We start from the raw sequence: 14,627 nt of genomic DNA, 5'->3' as shown, positions 1-14,627 counted from the left end.
TTTCCGGTCTGAGCCTCCTGTGAATATTGTTTTCTATTTATTGCCAGATAGCAATATAATATGAAGTAATACATTTGAAAGGCAAAGGAATTAAATAGCATGTAGACTTGTGTGGTGGGTGGTTTTGTTACCTGACATGATTTGGCCATGTTAGAGTTTAAAAAAAATAAAAATAAAAATAAAAAAAAATACCACAGTAAGATTTCCTGGTACACAAATTGGAAAAATAGTGCACAAATACATGGCTTCAGTATTGCCAATTGTATTTTTTTATTATTATTATCTTGACTTTTGTGTCTTGAGTCTCAGTGAAAGGGGAGGTATTTGTAATGGAAAAGAAGAAAGTTCTCCACCTGTTGAGTGAATGGAGCAGTACACTGTTCTTTTTAGGACTGCATTGTTGCAGGACTGCCAGTGTAACATGCTAGTGTAGGCTATGCTTGTGGTCTGCCTGAAATGCACTCTCTCCTCTTAACACTTTGTTCCTTCTGAGTGTCCTCCCTCTTTCCCTCTGCCTGTTGACATAGCTTTGCATTCCCCTTGTCCCCTCACACATTTTTGCTGGAGACTGCACAGGCTGCCTTGAGCTGTAGGCAGTAACAAAGCTGGCTGAACGGATGAGGTCTGCCCTCAGATACTGTGGAATTTGAGCATCTCTCTCATTCTTCCAGTGTTCCACTTTTCACCCAGATAAATTGGGATCTGCCTATTGTGTTACTGGAGCACTGGGAGTCGATTGGAAAAGGCTTTCAGAATTTATTACAAATGAGACAGACAAGCTTTGAAAAAATATCTTCAGGCTAAATTTTAGGGCCTAATTTCTTTTCTATGTAAATAATATCTTTATTTCACAAAGACTAACATAATGACTTACAGCTGTGACTTGAGAGTAATCTAAGAGGTGAAGACCACGTAATATATTGCCGGTTCTCTGACACATTTTGGTTTATGCAAATATAAAGCTGAAATCAAATGCTAGAAACTACAGTTTTTGTTCTATAGACAATTGAAACATGTCAGTAGCAGAAATGAAAATGCTCTGAAATGAAGATGGAATGGGGAGAGGAAATTTTCCTTTAGAATGACAGTGTTAAAAATTTTATTTAGAGAAATATCAAAATGATGATTTCTAGATGACTGTTTCTAGTAATTTCCAAAGTTTCCAAAACTGAAGCTACCCTACAAATATAAAGCCTCTGTGTTCTACTCAAGAGCAGTTTGCTTGGTGAGCTCCCAGGAGACCTTGGATGCTTTTGGTCTGAGTTTGAGGCAGCTAGTTCAGTGTGCTCTGCTGTCACTGGGAAAATCTTGGAGCTTCACATGCTTTCAAACGAGGTGGAAAATAAATACTGTAGTGTCCCATGGCAGAAGGCATGAAATAAAAGAAATTACAAGAGTTGTTATCAGCTTCCTATTTTTTCATTTAAAAAAGAAAAAAAAGTCAATGCTCACCAAAGGGGGGAGAAAAATACACTTCACCATTCCCAAGCTATTTTTATGGATATGCTAGATTTTGTCTAGCAAGGCTCTGTATGGAAATGGAAAGATCCAGCATCACTGATATGACAGCCTATTTTACCATGTGGGTTTGTGCTTCTTACATTCATTGATATATATTTGTGGCATTCTAAAGGCAGAGGGAAGCCACGCAAAGGTCACAAAATTGTAAGCCAAGGTAAACAGTCTGTCAGAATATGTTTAGCAAATGGCAATGTAAACCACAGAAAAATGCAGAAAGGAGAGGAAGAAAAATTCCCTTGGAAAATACATTTCCTGGCTGGAAGGCCCTTGAAGTTTAGAGTCATTTACATTGCTTCTTTTCCCCTTTTCAAAGAAATTCTTTGCACAGGTTGTTAATTCTATCCACAGTCAGACACCTAGACAGTAGGGAAGAAGAGTATGTATTGTGCAACAGATACAAGGGAAAGTATTATGGGCTGATCATGCATGACTAAAGGCAAAGGTATCTTTCATACAAGTAAAGGTGATAAGGCCACCTCTTAGTCCTGCATTTTACTTAGTAGTATTTGAATAATTTCTTGAAAATAGGTACAGCATAAGGGCATGAGTACGTTTCTCTATTCATTTTGTTAGAGGGTTGTGTTTTCTATTTTTTACTTTGCACAAAAAGAAGAATTTTTTTTGGTTAATTCAAATAGCTATTTAATGCATTTTAAACCTTTCTAAATCCATTGCAGACGGAAAATAGTTCTCAGTTCTTGGTTATCCTTGTTTTCTAGGTTTTCAACTACAAGCTTTGCTTGGTGGGGAAATAATTTTGAATGGTTCTGATTTTTGTCCCTTCTGCTCTTTAGCCCTGTCATATGAAGCCTCAGAACTGTGCAGCATAATCTTGTAAATCTTGAGGTATCTTATCCATTGTTTTGTTTCATGGCAAGTTTAGACTTCAGTTAACATGTGCAACGGTAGGAATTTTTCGTTGCTCAGAAGATTTTCCTGGCCAGCTTCTGCAGCCCAGTAAGCCTAGATAACAGACAGGAGTAAAGTTATTGGATAGAAGTTTGATTATTTCCAGGAAACATGTGAGGGGTGGGTTTTGTTTTGTTTTTGTTTTGTTTTCCTGTTGGTGTAGATGGAATTTCTAAACATGGTGTAAAAAGATGGTGTTTTTTGATTATGTAATTACTGTATTGTGCAGGAAGCTCCACCGATGTCCGTTCAACAGTAAGAAACCAATATTTGCATCCCACATATTTGCTTTTGAGAACAGAAGTTTTGACTACAACACCGGACTTGTTTGTTGAACATAAAAGAACATAAGTCCTCTATAGGTCCGGAGGGAGATATTAGAGAAAGGGAGTAATCATTATAAACCACTTAGAGCTCTATGTATTGTATCATGTTGCCATGAGAAAGTTGGATTTGATTGGCTCATAAAGTAGGCTTAGTAAATCCCCTCAATAGTGATTCTGGCAATTTTGCACACTTCAGTGCAGTACTAGTGAGTACTTTATAATGTCTAGAGTGCCCCCGCATTGATCACTTGGGAACAGGTAATAGGGTAGGGGAAGAGTCATTGGTAGTGAGAATGGTAATAGGGTAGGGGAAGAGTCACTTGAGATACCTCTCAATCAAGGTTTCACTGGTAACACATAAACAAAATCAAAAAGCATTTTGATTACAAAGGACACCTTGCTTGCGAATACTACATACAAAGATCAAGGAGAAAAGAGCTGAATATAAAAGAAAAGCACAGACAAATTTGCTGAGGCTGTCTGGTATATCAGAAAGTTGAATTCTGTTTGAGTTTTACGGAAAACGTTTATTTTCTCTTTTCTTTGTTACTTTTCAACAAATGGAATAATTAGCATTTATTTTAAGGGTCTAGGATTTAAAATGTATGGAATTTGAGTTGCACTTTACCTCCAGCAGTACCAGAGGACCAAAGGCTGCAATGGGAAAGTACTGAATGAGTTATGTAGAAACACTGAATACCTGTGCTATGACTGACTCCCAAAAATCCTAAATTTAAATTTAAATCATAAATGCAATGCTTAACTTGTTCACTCGTTGCAAAACAGAAGTTGAGGTAGAGAAGTATTCTTTCATAGCTAAAAAATTTAAAAATGGAGTTTTTAAAAACTTCGTAGCTTAATTAAAAAAAAAAAAAAAGCCCAAAACCAATTGGATGAAAATATGTTCAGCCAGCCCTGAAGCCATAGTACAATTAACGTAAACATTGTCTTCGTAATAAGTTGTATACCTTATCATAAAGTAAAAACACTGGTGGATCAGTTAAAGAAGTTATGTTAGTGTATGGAAACAAAATGATGATGAAGTAATTATTATTGTAAATTCAACAAGATTTAAAGCTCCGGTACATGGCAGTAATGGATTTTGAACACAGTTAATGAGCATATTCATTGCATTCATTTTTAATTAAGTGGAAAAAAAATAGTGGTCCTTTAAATGGAGATAATAAATGTACAAGTCTGACTTGCACAAACATGCAACACAAGAATTTATTACCTGCTGTCTAACCAGGGAACTGGGAATCATTATAAAGATTAGCTTTACTGAAAAAAAAAAAATCCAGAAAAAGCTTCAGTAGAAAATGTTTATGAGGTAATAATTTTCACATTAAATATTGGTTGGCATGTTTGGCAATGTGTGTGGGGGTGTGTGTGGGGGTGTGTGTGTGTTGTCTTTTAAAATTTGAGGATTTGCTATCATGAAAGGTAGGACTGTTTTCACCCTTGAAAGCCATTCGGTAGTATTTACCAATTTGGATTGTTTTGAGAAATATATTTAGTGCATGACTATATATGTAAAAGAGCATAAAAATATAGAAAGCTTGAAACTTTCCTGGGCATGGGTCATCATTGTCTTTAGAATATGAGTTATAATATAAAAATAAAATGATGACTCAGAAAGCTGCAGCTCTAAACTCCCAAATGCATGCCATGCTTTAACTGATGCAGTGTTGCCTTCCTGAAGCAAATAACGCTGCTGCTGTTGCTTAGAGTGTTTCAGACTACAGTGGGAGAAAACTGACTGAAATCCTTACTGTTTATTCTGTCAGTGGGCTGCTGGGGGACTGACATGAAACAGGTTGAAGTATTGAAACCAGACGTACCTTCTAGAGCAGTGGTTTTCAATGTTTTTATGACTTGAGAACCCCTAGTCATTTTGCAGTGGAAGTGAGGACCTGTGTATGGCATATTTAAGCTTATTGATGACAATTGACTGGCTTTTCTTAGTTACCTTTCATGGACCTATTTGAAGTTGTTCACAGATCCCCGGAGACACCCAGACCACACATTAAAAACCAATTAAACTAAATCAAACTTTATGTGTTTCTCCTTTTTTAGAGCTCCCAACCTATATATCTCTTGTCAGCATTACCACAATGTCAGACTCTTTCTGATACACAGTACCTTTAGACCTGCGCTCAACGAATGTCCCTTTGGGATATGCATAACCTTAAAATGTACTGTATCTGATAGGAAAAGCCTTGTAGGAACCTAAACCACCTTTCCCTTCTTGACTTTACTTGCCAGTGGTATTATAACAGGGCAAATTTTTAGTAGCAAAAAGGCATTGAATTTTCACTGGTGTCATGTAGTGTTATTTCTAGTGATATTGCAATACCAGTTACTGTGTCACACTTAGGCAATTCCAGATTTTTTTTCTCTGACTTTATTCTGTCCTATCCCACATGTTGTACTTGCTTTCCATAAAAGGAACAAACAAAACATACTCATGGTTGGTTCAAAATGCTAACTCTGCTTTTATTTTTTTCAACCTCACTGCATGATTTTATTATGTATTTAAGCCAGTAGCAACTTGGAACCTAGGTTTAAAATAGCTGGCTTTGGTAGCATACTTTTAGCATTAAAGAAAAAAACTTGCGAAATGTGGTATCAGTGTATTGATTAAAACAAGAAGTTTCTATAAGAATTTTACCAATAAACAACACTTAATTTTCTTTTCTGTTCAGGTATGACTTTGTAGAAGTTGAAGAGCCAAGTGATGGCACTGTTTTAGGACGCTGGTGTGGTTCCAGTAGTGTGCCAAGCAGACAAATCTCCAAAGGAAACCAAATCAGAATAAGATTTGTGTCTGATGAATATTTTCCTTCTGAACCTGGATTCTGCATCCATTATACGCTTCTTGTACCAGTAAGTAACATATTTCAGGATTGGAATTTTTCAGGAAAACAAAATATTTGGAGTGATAGCTCAAGAGAATCTTTGAATGGTTTAGAACTAGCTGCTATTTATTAATGATAATAATGAACAATCTGTCTTCCAGAGCTGTACATTTTGTTTCTGCTTTATAACTAACTGAGTGTTCTTGCGGTTCGTCTTGGATGCCTTTGGTTTGGGAAGTTGTGGGCTCCGTTGTTTGTCTGGAAACTTCAATAAAATGTTTGCATTCCTAATACAGTACTGTGGAAAAGACATTTCTTCTAGCTTTGGGAAGGAAAAAAAAGCAGCATAAGAATCAGCTGCATGACATTTGAAGAGTATTAGGAAGTAGAGAAGAAGAGAAATTGAAGTGATTGATGTTAATCACTTGCCATTAGAAGTACACAGCCATCTCCTGTAAGCTATAAATGATTATACCTAGTTAAAATACAGAAGAGTTGGTATTCTTCTAAATAGTTTTTATCATAGTGACAAAATAGGCAATGCATAATACTCAATTTCCACTGCATTTTTTCCTGGAAAATGCACTTTGGACTTGTTGAGTGTTGCTTAATGCTTGTAACTCCCAGGTAATAAACACTTGTCTCTGTCTAAAATGTACGTATTCATTGTCAGTAGATTTCTGTTACCTTTTTTCACCAAATGGAAACTCTATGATAGCAAAAACAATGTTTATAGATTTTTCAAGGATTAGATAATGTTCTGAAACATCAGAGTGAAATTGAACAGGAATTGACTTTTTTTAGAATAGATATTCTGTATTTAAAGAGAGTAAGGAATATTTTTTAAGTTCCTCATAATTCACTTTGTATCTCCTAAGTCGTCTTGTGGTCTGTGGTATTTGGCTGTTGGAAAATATTTGCAAGCTCAATAAAAAAGCTGATCAAAAGAATCCATGTTGTAACTGCACTGACATGTGCTTCACTCAAAACATATTTGGCTCACTTGCTTCTTTTGCCATTTTTGTCTTTTCCCCATTTGCAAAATCCCAGTTACTGAGAACAACAATTGTGTGCATCTTTTCTATAATACATAATCTTCTACATGATATATAGCATACTGATAATTAAGTCTGTGAAGTGCAGCACTATATATTCACATTATTTCCTATTGTTTTCCTTTAAGTATTTATAAAGTTTGAGCCTAACTAACTAAAAACTTTCCTAAAATGAATAAGACTCTTGATCTGCATATTTGACTCCGTTTGCATTAGACGCTTTTATTAGTAGAATGTATGACCTGATAATGATAAATTTTGGAATCAAATAAGATAGGACGAGCGGCAACGGGCACAAACTGAAACAGAGGAAGTTCTGTCTGGACATGAGGAAAAACTTCTTTCCTGTGAAGGTGACTGAGCACTGGAACAGGTTACCCAGAGAGGCTGTGGAGTCTCCTTCCCTGGAGATATTCCAAAGCCATCTGGACATGATCCTGGGCAACGTGCTCTAGGTGACCCTGCATGAGCAGGGAGATTGGACTAGATGATCTCCAGAAGTCCCTTCCAACCTCAACCATTCTATGATTCTGTGATTTTAATCAATCACCAAACCAACTTGGAATATAGCCGACTTCAAAGTTTTGTACACCTGAGGGCAGAATGTAGTAAGTACGTTTACTTCAGAAAACAGTTAAAGAAAATCCCTAAATAGATGTTTGGTGTGGACTGATGTCAGATTTTATTGTTGCCTCTCTAATACTACATCCCACCTGCTACATATCTGTCTGATTTATGTATGATCCAATTTTTGTGGAATGGATTAAACAAATGCACCTAAAAATTCCAGAATATATGTATAACAACTACCTTTATGCCATGCCGTACAAATGGACTGTCTCAGTTTATTCTTCTACATTTGATTGGAAAAACTGGTTATAATACTTAATTTATCAACATTTGCCAAAAAAAATCTTTTAATCATCAGAATACTTAGTCATTAACCCTTACATTACATTTATTCAATACACAAAAACAGAGCAGAAGCTATAGGATACTTTTTTTTAATCCCCAGTTTCCTCCATTAGCGCAGTTTATATGCCTAAGAAATAAGTGTACTATATTAGAAACCAAGCTATGTTATCTCTCACATACGTAACAATGAAGAATGGTCCCCTTCATGTCACAGGAATTCAGAACTAGGTCCAAAATGCATAGTATAACAACGTCTTTTTCACTTTGTGAGAATTAGTTCCCAAATCTGTAGTTAAAAAGGATATGATCTTTTTCATCAAAAGTTCTATCTTAATAAGCAATGCGGAATACATTTTCACATTTCAAACTGCATAATTAACAATGTAGGTTGTAAGTCCAACTGGAGAGTTTCCAGATTAGACCTGCTTCATTGTACCTAAATATATAGAAAACTGATGTCAAGAAGCTATATTTGTCTTTAAAACTGTAATGCTGTATCATCTTACATTAAAAGAGAAATAAAAATTTACAACTCCCAAAAATAAAAGATGTCAACTGTAGGAAGAATTCTGAAGTATAAAGAATTCCTGCTAAAATATAGCTGACTCACGTAGTGATTCACTTCAATGAATTGGTCCTAAACAGTTAAAAATCTTTTTCGTTCTTTTCTTTCTTTCTTTCTTTCTTTCTTTCTTTCTTTCTTTGAGAAAAGTGGAGAGTGAGAGTCCTGGTAGACTAGCAATGAGAGATTGTTTGGGGAGAAATGAAGCAAAACTGAAATAAAACAGTGCAAGCTTGTTTCTGTATTTGGAGGCCACACACAGAGAGGGGCACTGGACACATTTCAGGTCTTTTAAAGAGAAAGAGAAATGGCTTTGTTTAAATCTGCTGTAATTTATCGTATATATGTATTTTTAGTTTGTATATTATATTTCAAAGCAACTTTTCACACGGTGAATAAGTAGCAGGAGAATGGCTATCGATCTGATTGCTTTACTTTTAAGATTTAGTCAGTCAAAAGGACTCCCAGCAGTTCCGATGTCACTAGATTCAACATCAGTTTATGGAAAGCTTTATCACAGGATTGTAACGCATTGTATAAAAGCAGAATGTTCCCTGAGCAGATCATGAAGCTTTTCTTCAGGTTCTGGGTAATTACAGAGTTTAACTACTTGAATTTCTTCACTTTAAATTGTGTACCTCAGCTATCTCAAGAAGAACTTTCCATAATTTTGGTTCAACTCTGCTTTTCTTTCCTCTGTTCTATAGATTTAAGTTAGTTTTGTCTGGAATGCCATGAAATGGAAGCAATGAAAAAGTTTATTCTTACTAAGGAAATCTAGTTCGTGTTATTTTGAAATTCTTGTGCTACTTTCAACACAACTGTTATTCTTAGTCCTCCTTTTCATGCTATGCCATATCACTTAGACTGTGATTACTGGGGAACGGCATTATTCACTGAGGGCTACTTAGTGGTGGCTGTGCCACTGTCAACTATTCAGCTTTGTTTTTATCAAAAATCATGTATTTGGCAGCATCATATCAAACTCTTAGAATTTTATTGCAAATACTATGTATATTCCATTTCTTTCCCCCACCTTCTCACTTGCCCCCAGTTGCAGCTCTAATCCCTATAGTAGTCACATGCAATTGAAAAGAACCTTATAAATTATTATAATATGTTTGGGCTTCAGTCTTCCTAGTGATTTGCTTAGTTTAAAATATGTCAGTTACAAGTTTGGCATAGAAACTTGAGGTAATAAAGTCCATTGTTACTTAGGGGAGCGGGTGAATGGGATACTTGATGCCTGAGGTGCCATTAAGGAATGCATGACTGATTGCCAAAGTAGTTATTAATTATTCAGGGCATTCAGAACAAAGCAGCTCCAGTTAAAGTTGAGGCTGGGGGTGAGTATATTCTCCTTCTTTTTTGGCATATGGTAGCATGTCATTTGTCATTGAAGATCATGCCAAAGATCTTTGCAAAGAACAGACTTAACCCTCTTGTATGCAACTGAAAATGAAGAGGCAAATCCAATAAGCTTTTAAAAGACTGACCTGTGATTTGGCAGGTGTTTTGTGACTTTGGTGCAGTGTCTGTTTGGCTACCTGGAATTAATCCAGAGTAATTTTTTTCTTTTGGTGGAGAGACGGTGTTAGCACTCTAGTTATTAACAGTAATACTTAATGAAAGGTGATTAATGTTATGCAAATCATCTGTTTAGGATCATCTAATAACTGTTACTTTATTTCATCCGAATTGGCCCAGCTTTGTTGTTTTAGTTTTGAGCACGTTCATTTTGTTTGTGGGATCTTTAAAACTGAGCTTGTTTAAGGAAAAAGGCAAAGAAATTAAATAATAGGAAAAAGTGAGTACTAATAAAATAGGTTACACTGCTACCTAGCATTCCCTTCCTTTCAAAAGTCTACAGATTTCAGAGATATCATATGTGTATCTCGCATCTCAGGACAAAAGCCCTATAGAGGCCTAACTTTGGCTACAATAACTGAAAATCCCACCAGAAACATCACAGAGGACACTGTTGATCTAAAAAGGGTGAAGAAAGGGCTTCATCTGCACTCTTAAGACATAATCAAAAGTATTTGGGAAAAGAAAGAACATGGTTTCAGAGATGTTTCAGCCAAAGTTATATGCAGCAGCAGAGTGTACGTGTTATTTTGCACCTTGAAATGCTTTAGGAAATGGAAGAAAACTTTGAAAATTCTTCATATGTCGAGAAGAACTCTCAAACAAAATCTCTGTCTTCAGAGTTTCCAGTGATTATGTACCAATGATATCTAAGCTCAGATGCATCAACAGACTTTTCAAGATGCTCTGACATATAACTTTAACTATACAAATTTTCTGTGTGACAAAGAATGATTTATTATAAATGGGAAAGGTCTCTGGATTAATTCTTTCCATGGAGATTTAATTTTGTATTAGATTTCGGCTGAGGACTAAAGAAAAATTTCCTTTAAATTTCTTAAGTCAGACATTAAAGGTTACTCACAGATAGTGATGTGCCTCAGGTTCAGGACATGAAATATTAAGAAAGAAAGAGAATGAAAGAAAAATAAAACTTTGAGGCAGAAAGAACCTTTGGAAGATCCTTCCTAATGAAATAATAATACCGTGTTTTCCTGTGACCATATCTCTTTCTGTCATGTGGACATCATACAAAATTTAAAAATACATATATGTGAAGCAGATTCACAGAGAGACAGGGTTAGAAATGAGTTTCGATTTCCTAGCAAATCCGTGGACCTGCACCAAAGTCAGTGGAAGTTTTGTCCTTGACCTGCATAACCTAAGATGTCAGTGTGGATCTTCTGAGACTCTAAATGGGAGAGAGACATTTAGAATCAAATTTTTTGCCATTCAGTTCTTAAAAATCGTTTTGATGTTAATGATGGAAGGAGGACCATACCTGTTTGTAGGGAAAATGGACTGGGGAATTACCAGCCCTGTAAATTAGCCCAGCAGTTATCCTTGATATTGCTGTAATCGTTCACGTTGACTTAGTAGACATAGAATTTTACACCTGTGAACAAGCAGGGAGCACATCAATAATGAAAATAATTGCCACTTATTAAATTTTAATGTAGAATGTTGTGGGAATCCACATTCAAAATCAAAGGATGATTTGTAAATAAAGATCATAATATTATGAGAAGTTGTTATTTTGAAAAAAATTACTATTTTAGTTATGAGATTGTACTCTTTTAGTAAAGCACAATTAGATACTGAAAGTCAAGATTTTAAAATAAATAAATGATTTTCTTTAAGTGCATTTTGCCATCACAGTCTGAAGGCAGTTTCAGACTGAGCGCTCTTTACTTAATGAGGGAAAGGGCTGCCGTAATTCTAAGGGATGAAAATTTTTTATTAAATAGTAATGGAGTGGGTTTTTTCTTCATTAAGTTCACTTAAGGACTGAGTTAGGTCTAATCAGGACAATTGCACAGTAGAAATTAGCAAAAGGATATGGCCACTCCCTGTAGCAGCTACAAATATTGGCCTAAAATACGTTATTCTGCAGTCGTACCAACTTTTCTTTAACAGATCTTCAAAGGGATTTTGTCTTCCTTGTCAAAGTCTTGTAAAATCTCACTTCTGAAATACCTCTTTTCCGATGACTGGATGAGGATCAGATGAAGCTGGTTAGTCTTTTGTCAGTTAGGACCAATACAGTAAAGCATTTAATGTTATGCATGTGAGTTTGAAAATGTATTACTCAAGTGGAGTTAGTAGTACTGTCAGGTTTCTGCACGTTTCGAGTTGCATTCCTAATTTTCCGAATGTCAGGGTATCCTGAATCAAACCAAGGGTCTTTCTAGCCCAGGGGTATGTAACCACTGGATGACTAGAGAACAGTAGGAAAAGGGCATGCATATGCAATTCTTTACCTGTCCTCTGCTCCCTGACTTGCCAGCCATTTTCTGCACAAGGGGGGATTCCCTGAGCCTGTGTGGCTTGTCTATTTATTAATCTATAAATCCGTAATGGACCTTTCTTGCAAATACTTGTCCAGATTCCCCTTGAACCCAGGTAAACTTCATGCACTCACAACATCAACTGGCAAAAAGTCTCACAGGTCTGTTAGGTATTCGCATGAAGAATCACCTCTTTCGGCTTGTTGAGCCAGGCTACTAGTGGCTTCATTTCATGGCTTCTAGTTCTTGCAGTGGAAGCAGCAGAGAATAGTCATTTCTACCCACCTTTTTAATGGTATTCTTGTGTGTTTTTTTTTTTTTTTTTTTTTTGGGTAGACCTGTCTCATACCAAGTTAGCTCTTTTCCAGGCTGAATAGTCCTAGACAGCTCCATCGCTCTTTATAAGCAAGCCTTTCCAAAGCTTTGGTCGTTCTTTTTGTCTTTCCCTGGGCCCTTTCTGGTTGGACTCTGTTGCAGTTGCAAGGCTTTGGAGATAGATAATTCTATAAAAATACCAGCAAGAGATGTATGCCAGAATTAGTCACATGTTAAACTGATTGTCAAGCAAACTAGTATTTGTTCTGTAGTAAAAATCACAGAATGAGACTTCTCTGTGGCCAGGAGTAAGCAGATGGAATTGCTGCGAGGGGAGGCAAGCTGTCAGGAGCAGCAACCAGGATAAAAGATGAGGAGATGTTAACAAAATGGGAGCAAGATGTGGAGCACTTCTGGAAGTGGCAAATGGAGTGGTTGCCAGGATAATTTGATAATCACATTGATGTTCTGCTCACTGCTTAACTCTTAGCTTCTCACAAATTTATACAAACCTATTACGTCCTTAGTCTCCCAAGGAGATTGATTGCTGTCAGATTACTAGTTGCAGGGCTAGAAGCTCAGTCATGGTCTGGCATAGGCTTACATGAGGAAACAGTGGGTTATGAAAGAGCGAAAAGATTGACAAGCTGAAAAAGACAGGGAAGAAGTAGATTGTAAGGAAAAAACAGTGACAGTGGTTGTGTTTCAAAAGACTGAAGCTGTTAGCCAGCGGAGTATGGGGAAGAGAGGGGGAGGGACATTAAAAAATACAGGGAGATGCAAGTAGGGATTGCTGGGATGGGAGAGTAGGTCTGGAAATGGAGTATTAGGATTTAGTAAATGAGAAGACTGGATTGAGAACAAAAAGACAAGTTGTGGTTAGGACTGACTAGGAGGGAAAAAAAAACAGCTGGAACAAAAAATCAAGATTAAATGAAGTAGCAGAGAGCCTTGTACCTCATGGAAATGATCTTGGCCAAATAGAGCTGTGCCTAGATTGTATGTAGAAGTGCTGAGTAACCATGCTTTTGTATCAATAGTTTGCATGGAAGTAATACAGTATTTGATGTACTTTAGTCTGATGAAAACTAGCTCAAACTGGCTATTGTTTTTGACATCAGCTGGCAAAATGTATGTTCCAACAGCATCTAATCATGGCCCTCAGAGAAAATGGCAAGCTCTTACTGCTGCCAGTTAATCATTTAGCTTAGATTTTTAGGAAGGAGAGGAGGTGTAGTAGGAGGTGTCATGTTTTTGTTTCCTCCATTTGGGGGTGAGGGGGGAGAGGTTGCTTTGTTTTTAATTAGAAGAACCCATGGCACTGTGTTCAGAGGTAGAGCTCTCTCTTCCAATTTGTAAGCATTAAGATATAGTATTTAAATAGATGATCAACAGCTTGAACTTTTTTCCTACAGAATCCCTGTGGAACATCGATAAAATGTATTGAGAAGTAGGTCAAAGTCTATGTTGTATAGGAACCTCAGGTCTGGCACCTCCTTCCTTTTAACCCCGTTGTTTTGCAATAAAATGATAGAGACTCCAAACCACTCTTTTTGATTGAAAGGGACGTGTTTGTATGCAAAACGTGTTGCTTTTACATTGTAAACTCACTGAGACGGAACCCACATCTTGGCCCGGATTTTGTAGAACATCAGTCTTTCTGTCTCCTGTAATTGGAGCTGTGGATGCAACCTCAACATAAATGTTCCACAGTAATGTTCAAATGCTCCCTTAGTCTTTTAAAATTATTCCATAGTCATGGTTCAAATTTATTTATATTGCTCATATCTATTTTAAAGAGTGCAATCTCTCAGTTATTTTATGTGATTTTTTATTTAATTCTTTACCAAATATTAAATAAGCTACTTCTTCCCCTTACTTTATGTAAAAACAAACCAAAAAAATCCACCTTCTGTTCTCCTGGTTCTCTCTACCTCAGTTTACTTTTGGAGTGGCTGCATTTATCTTTATTTTTCATGTTTTAAGTATTATAAAATGTATTTGTCTAGTTAACTATCCCTTTTCTAGTTTCCGGAATCAAGATGTTATACATAGCTTTTTGAGAAAGCACACTGGTGGCTTCTCTACCCATTCTCAAAGTAATTCCCTGACTAACTGGCACAGTCCTAGATTTTGTGTGCTTTCAAAAACTGAGATGATGTATTTCTGAAATGCTTGCTAGTGGAAAAATGTTAGGTAAATGCATATTTGATATTAGATTTCAGGCAGCAGCATAGTTTTCAGTTATGCTATTTTAGCTGCATTTGTGTCATGTTCCTGTCCATTATTAA

The 14,627-nt window shown here is 36.4% G+C and overlaps 1 protein-coding gene across 1 annotated transcript in view; it reads left to right on the top strand.

Moving 5' to 3' along the window:
- The window catches only part of PDGFC (platelet derived growth factor C), a 132,337-nt gene that overhangs the window by 89,484 nt on the left and 28,226 nt on the right, over positions 1-14,627 (top strand). The window contains exon 3 of the mRNA XM_068942384.1: positions 5,462-5,642. Within this exon, the coding sequence (XP_068798485.1) occupies positions 5,462-5,642 (181 nt within the window). The remainder of the gene's footprint in view (positions 1-5,461; positions 5,643-14,627) is intronic.

The sequence above is a fragment of the Struthio camelus genome, chromosome 4 (assembly GCF_040807025.1).
Source record: "Struthio camelus isolate bStrCam1 chromosome 4, bStrCam1.hap1, whole genome shotgun sequence".
NCBI lineage: Eukaryota > Metazoa > Chordata > Aves > Struthioniformes > Struthionidae > Struthio > Struthio camelus.
Note: the sequence above shows the minus strand (reverse complement) of the source record. Positions and strands in the feature narration are given on the sequence as shown.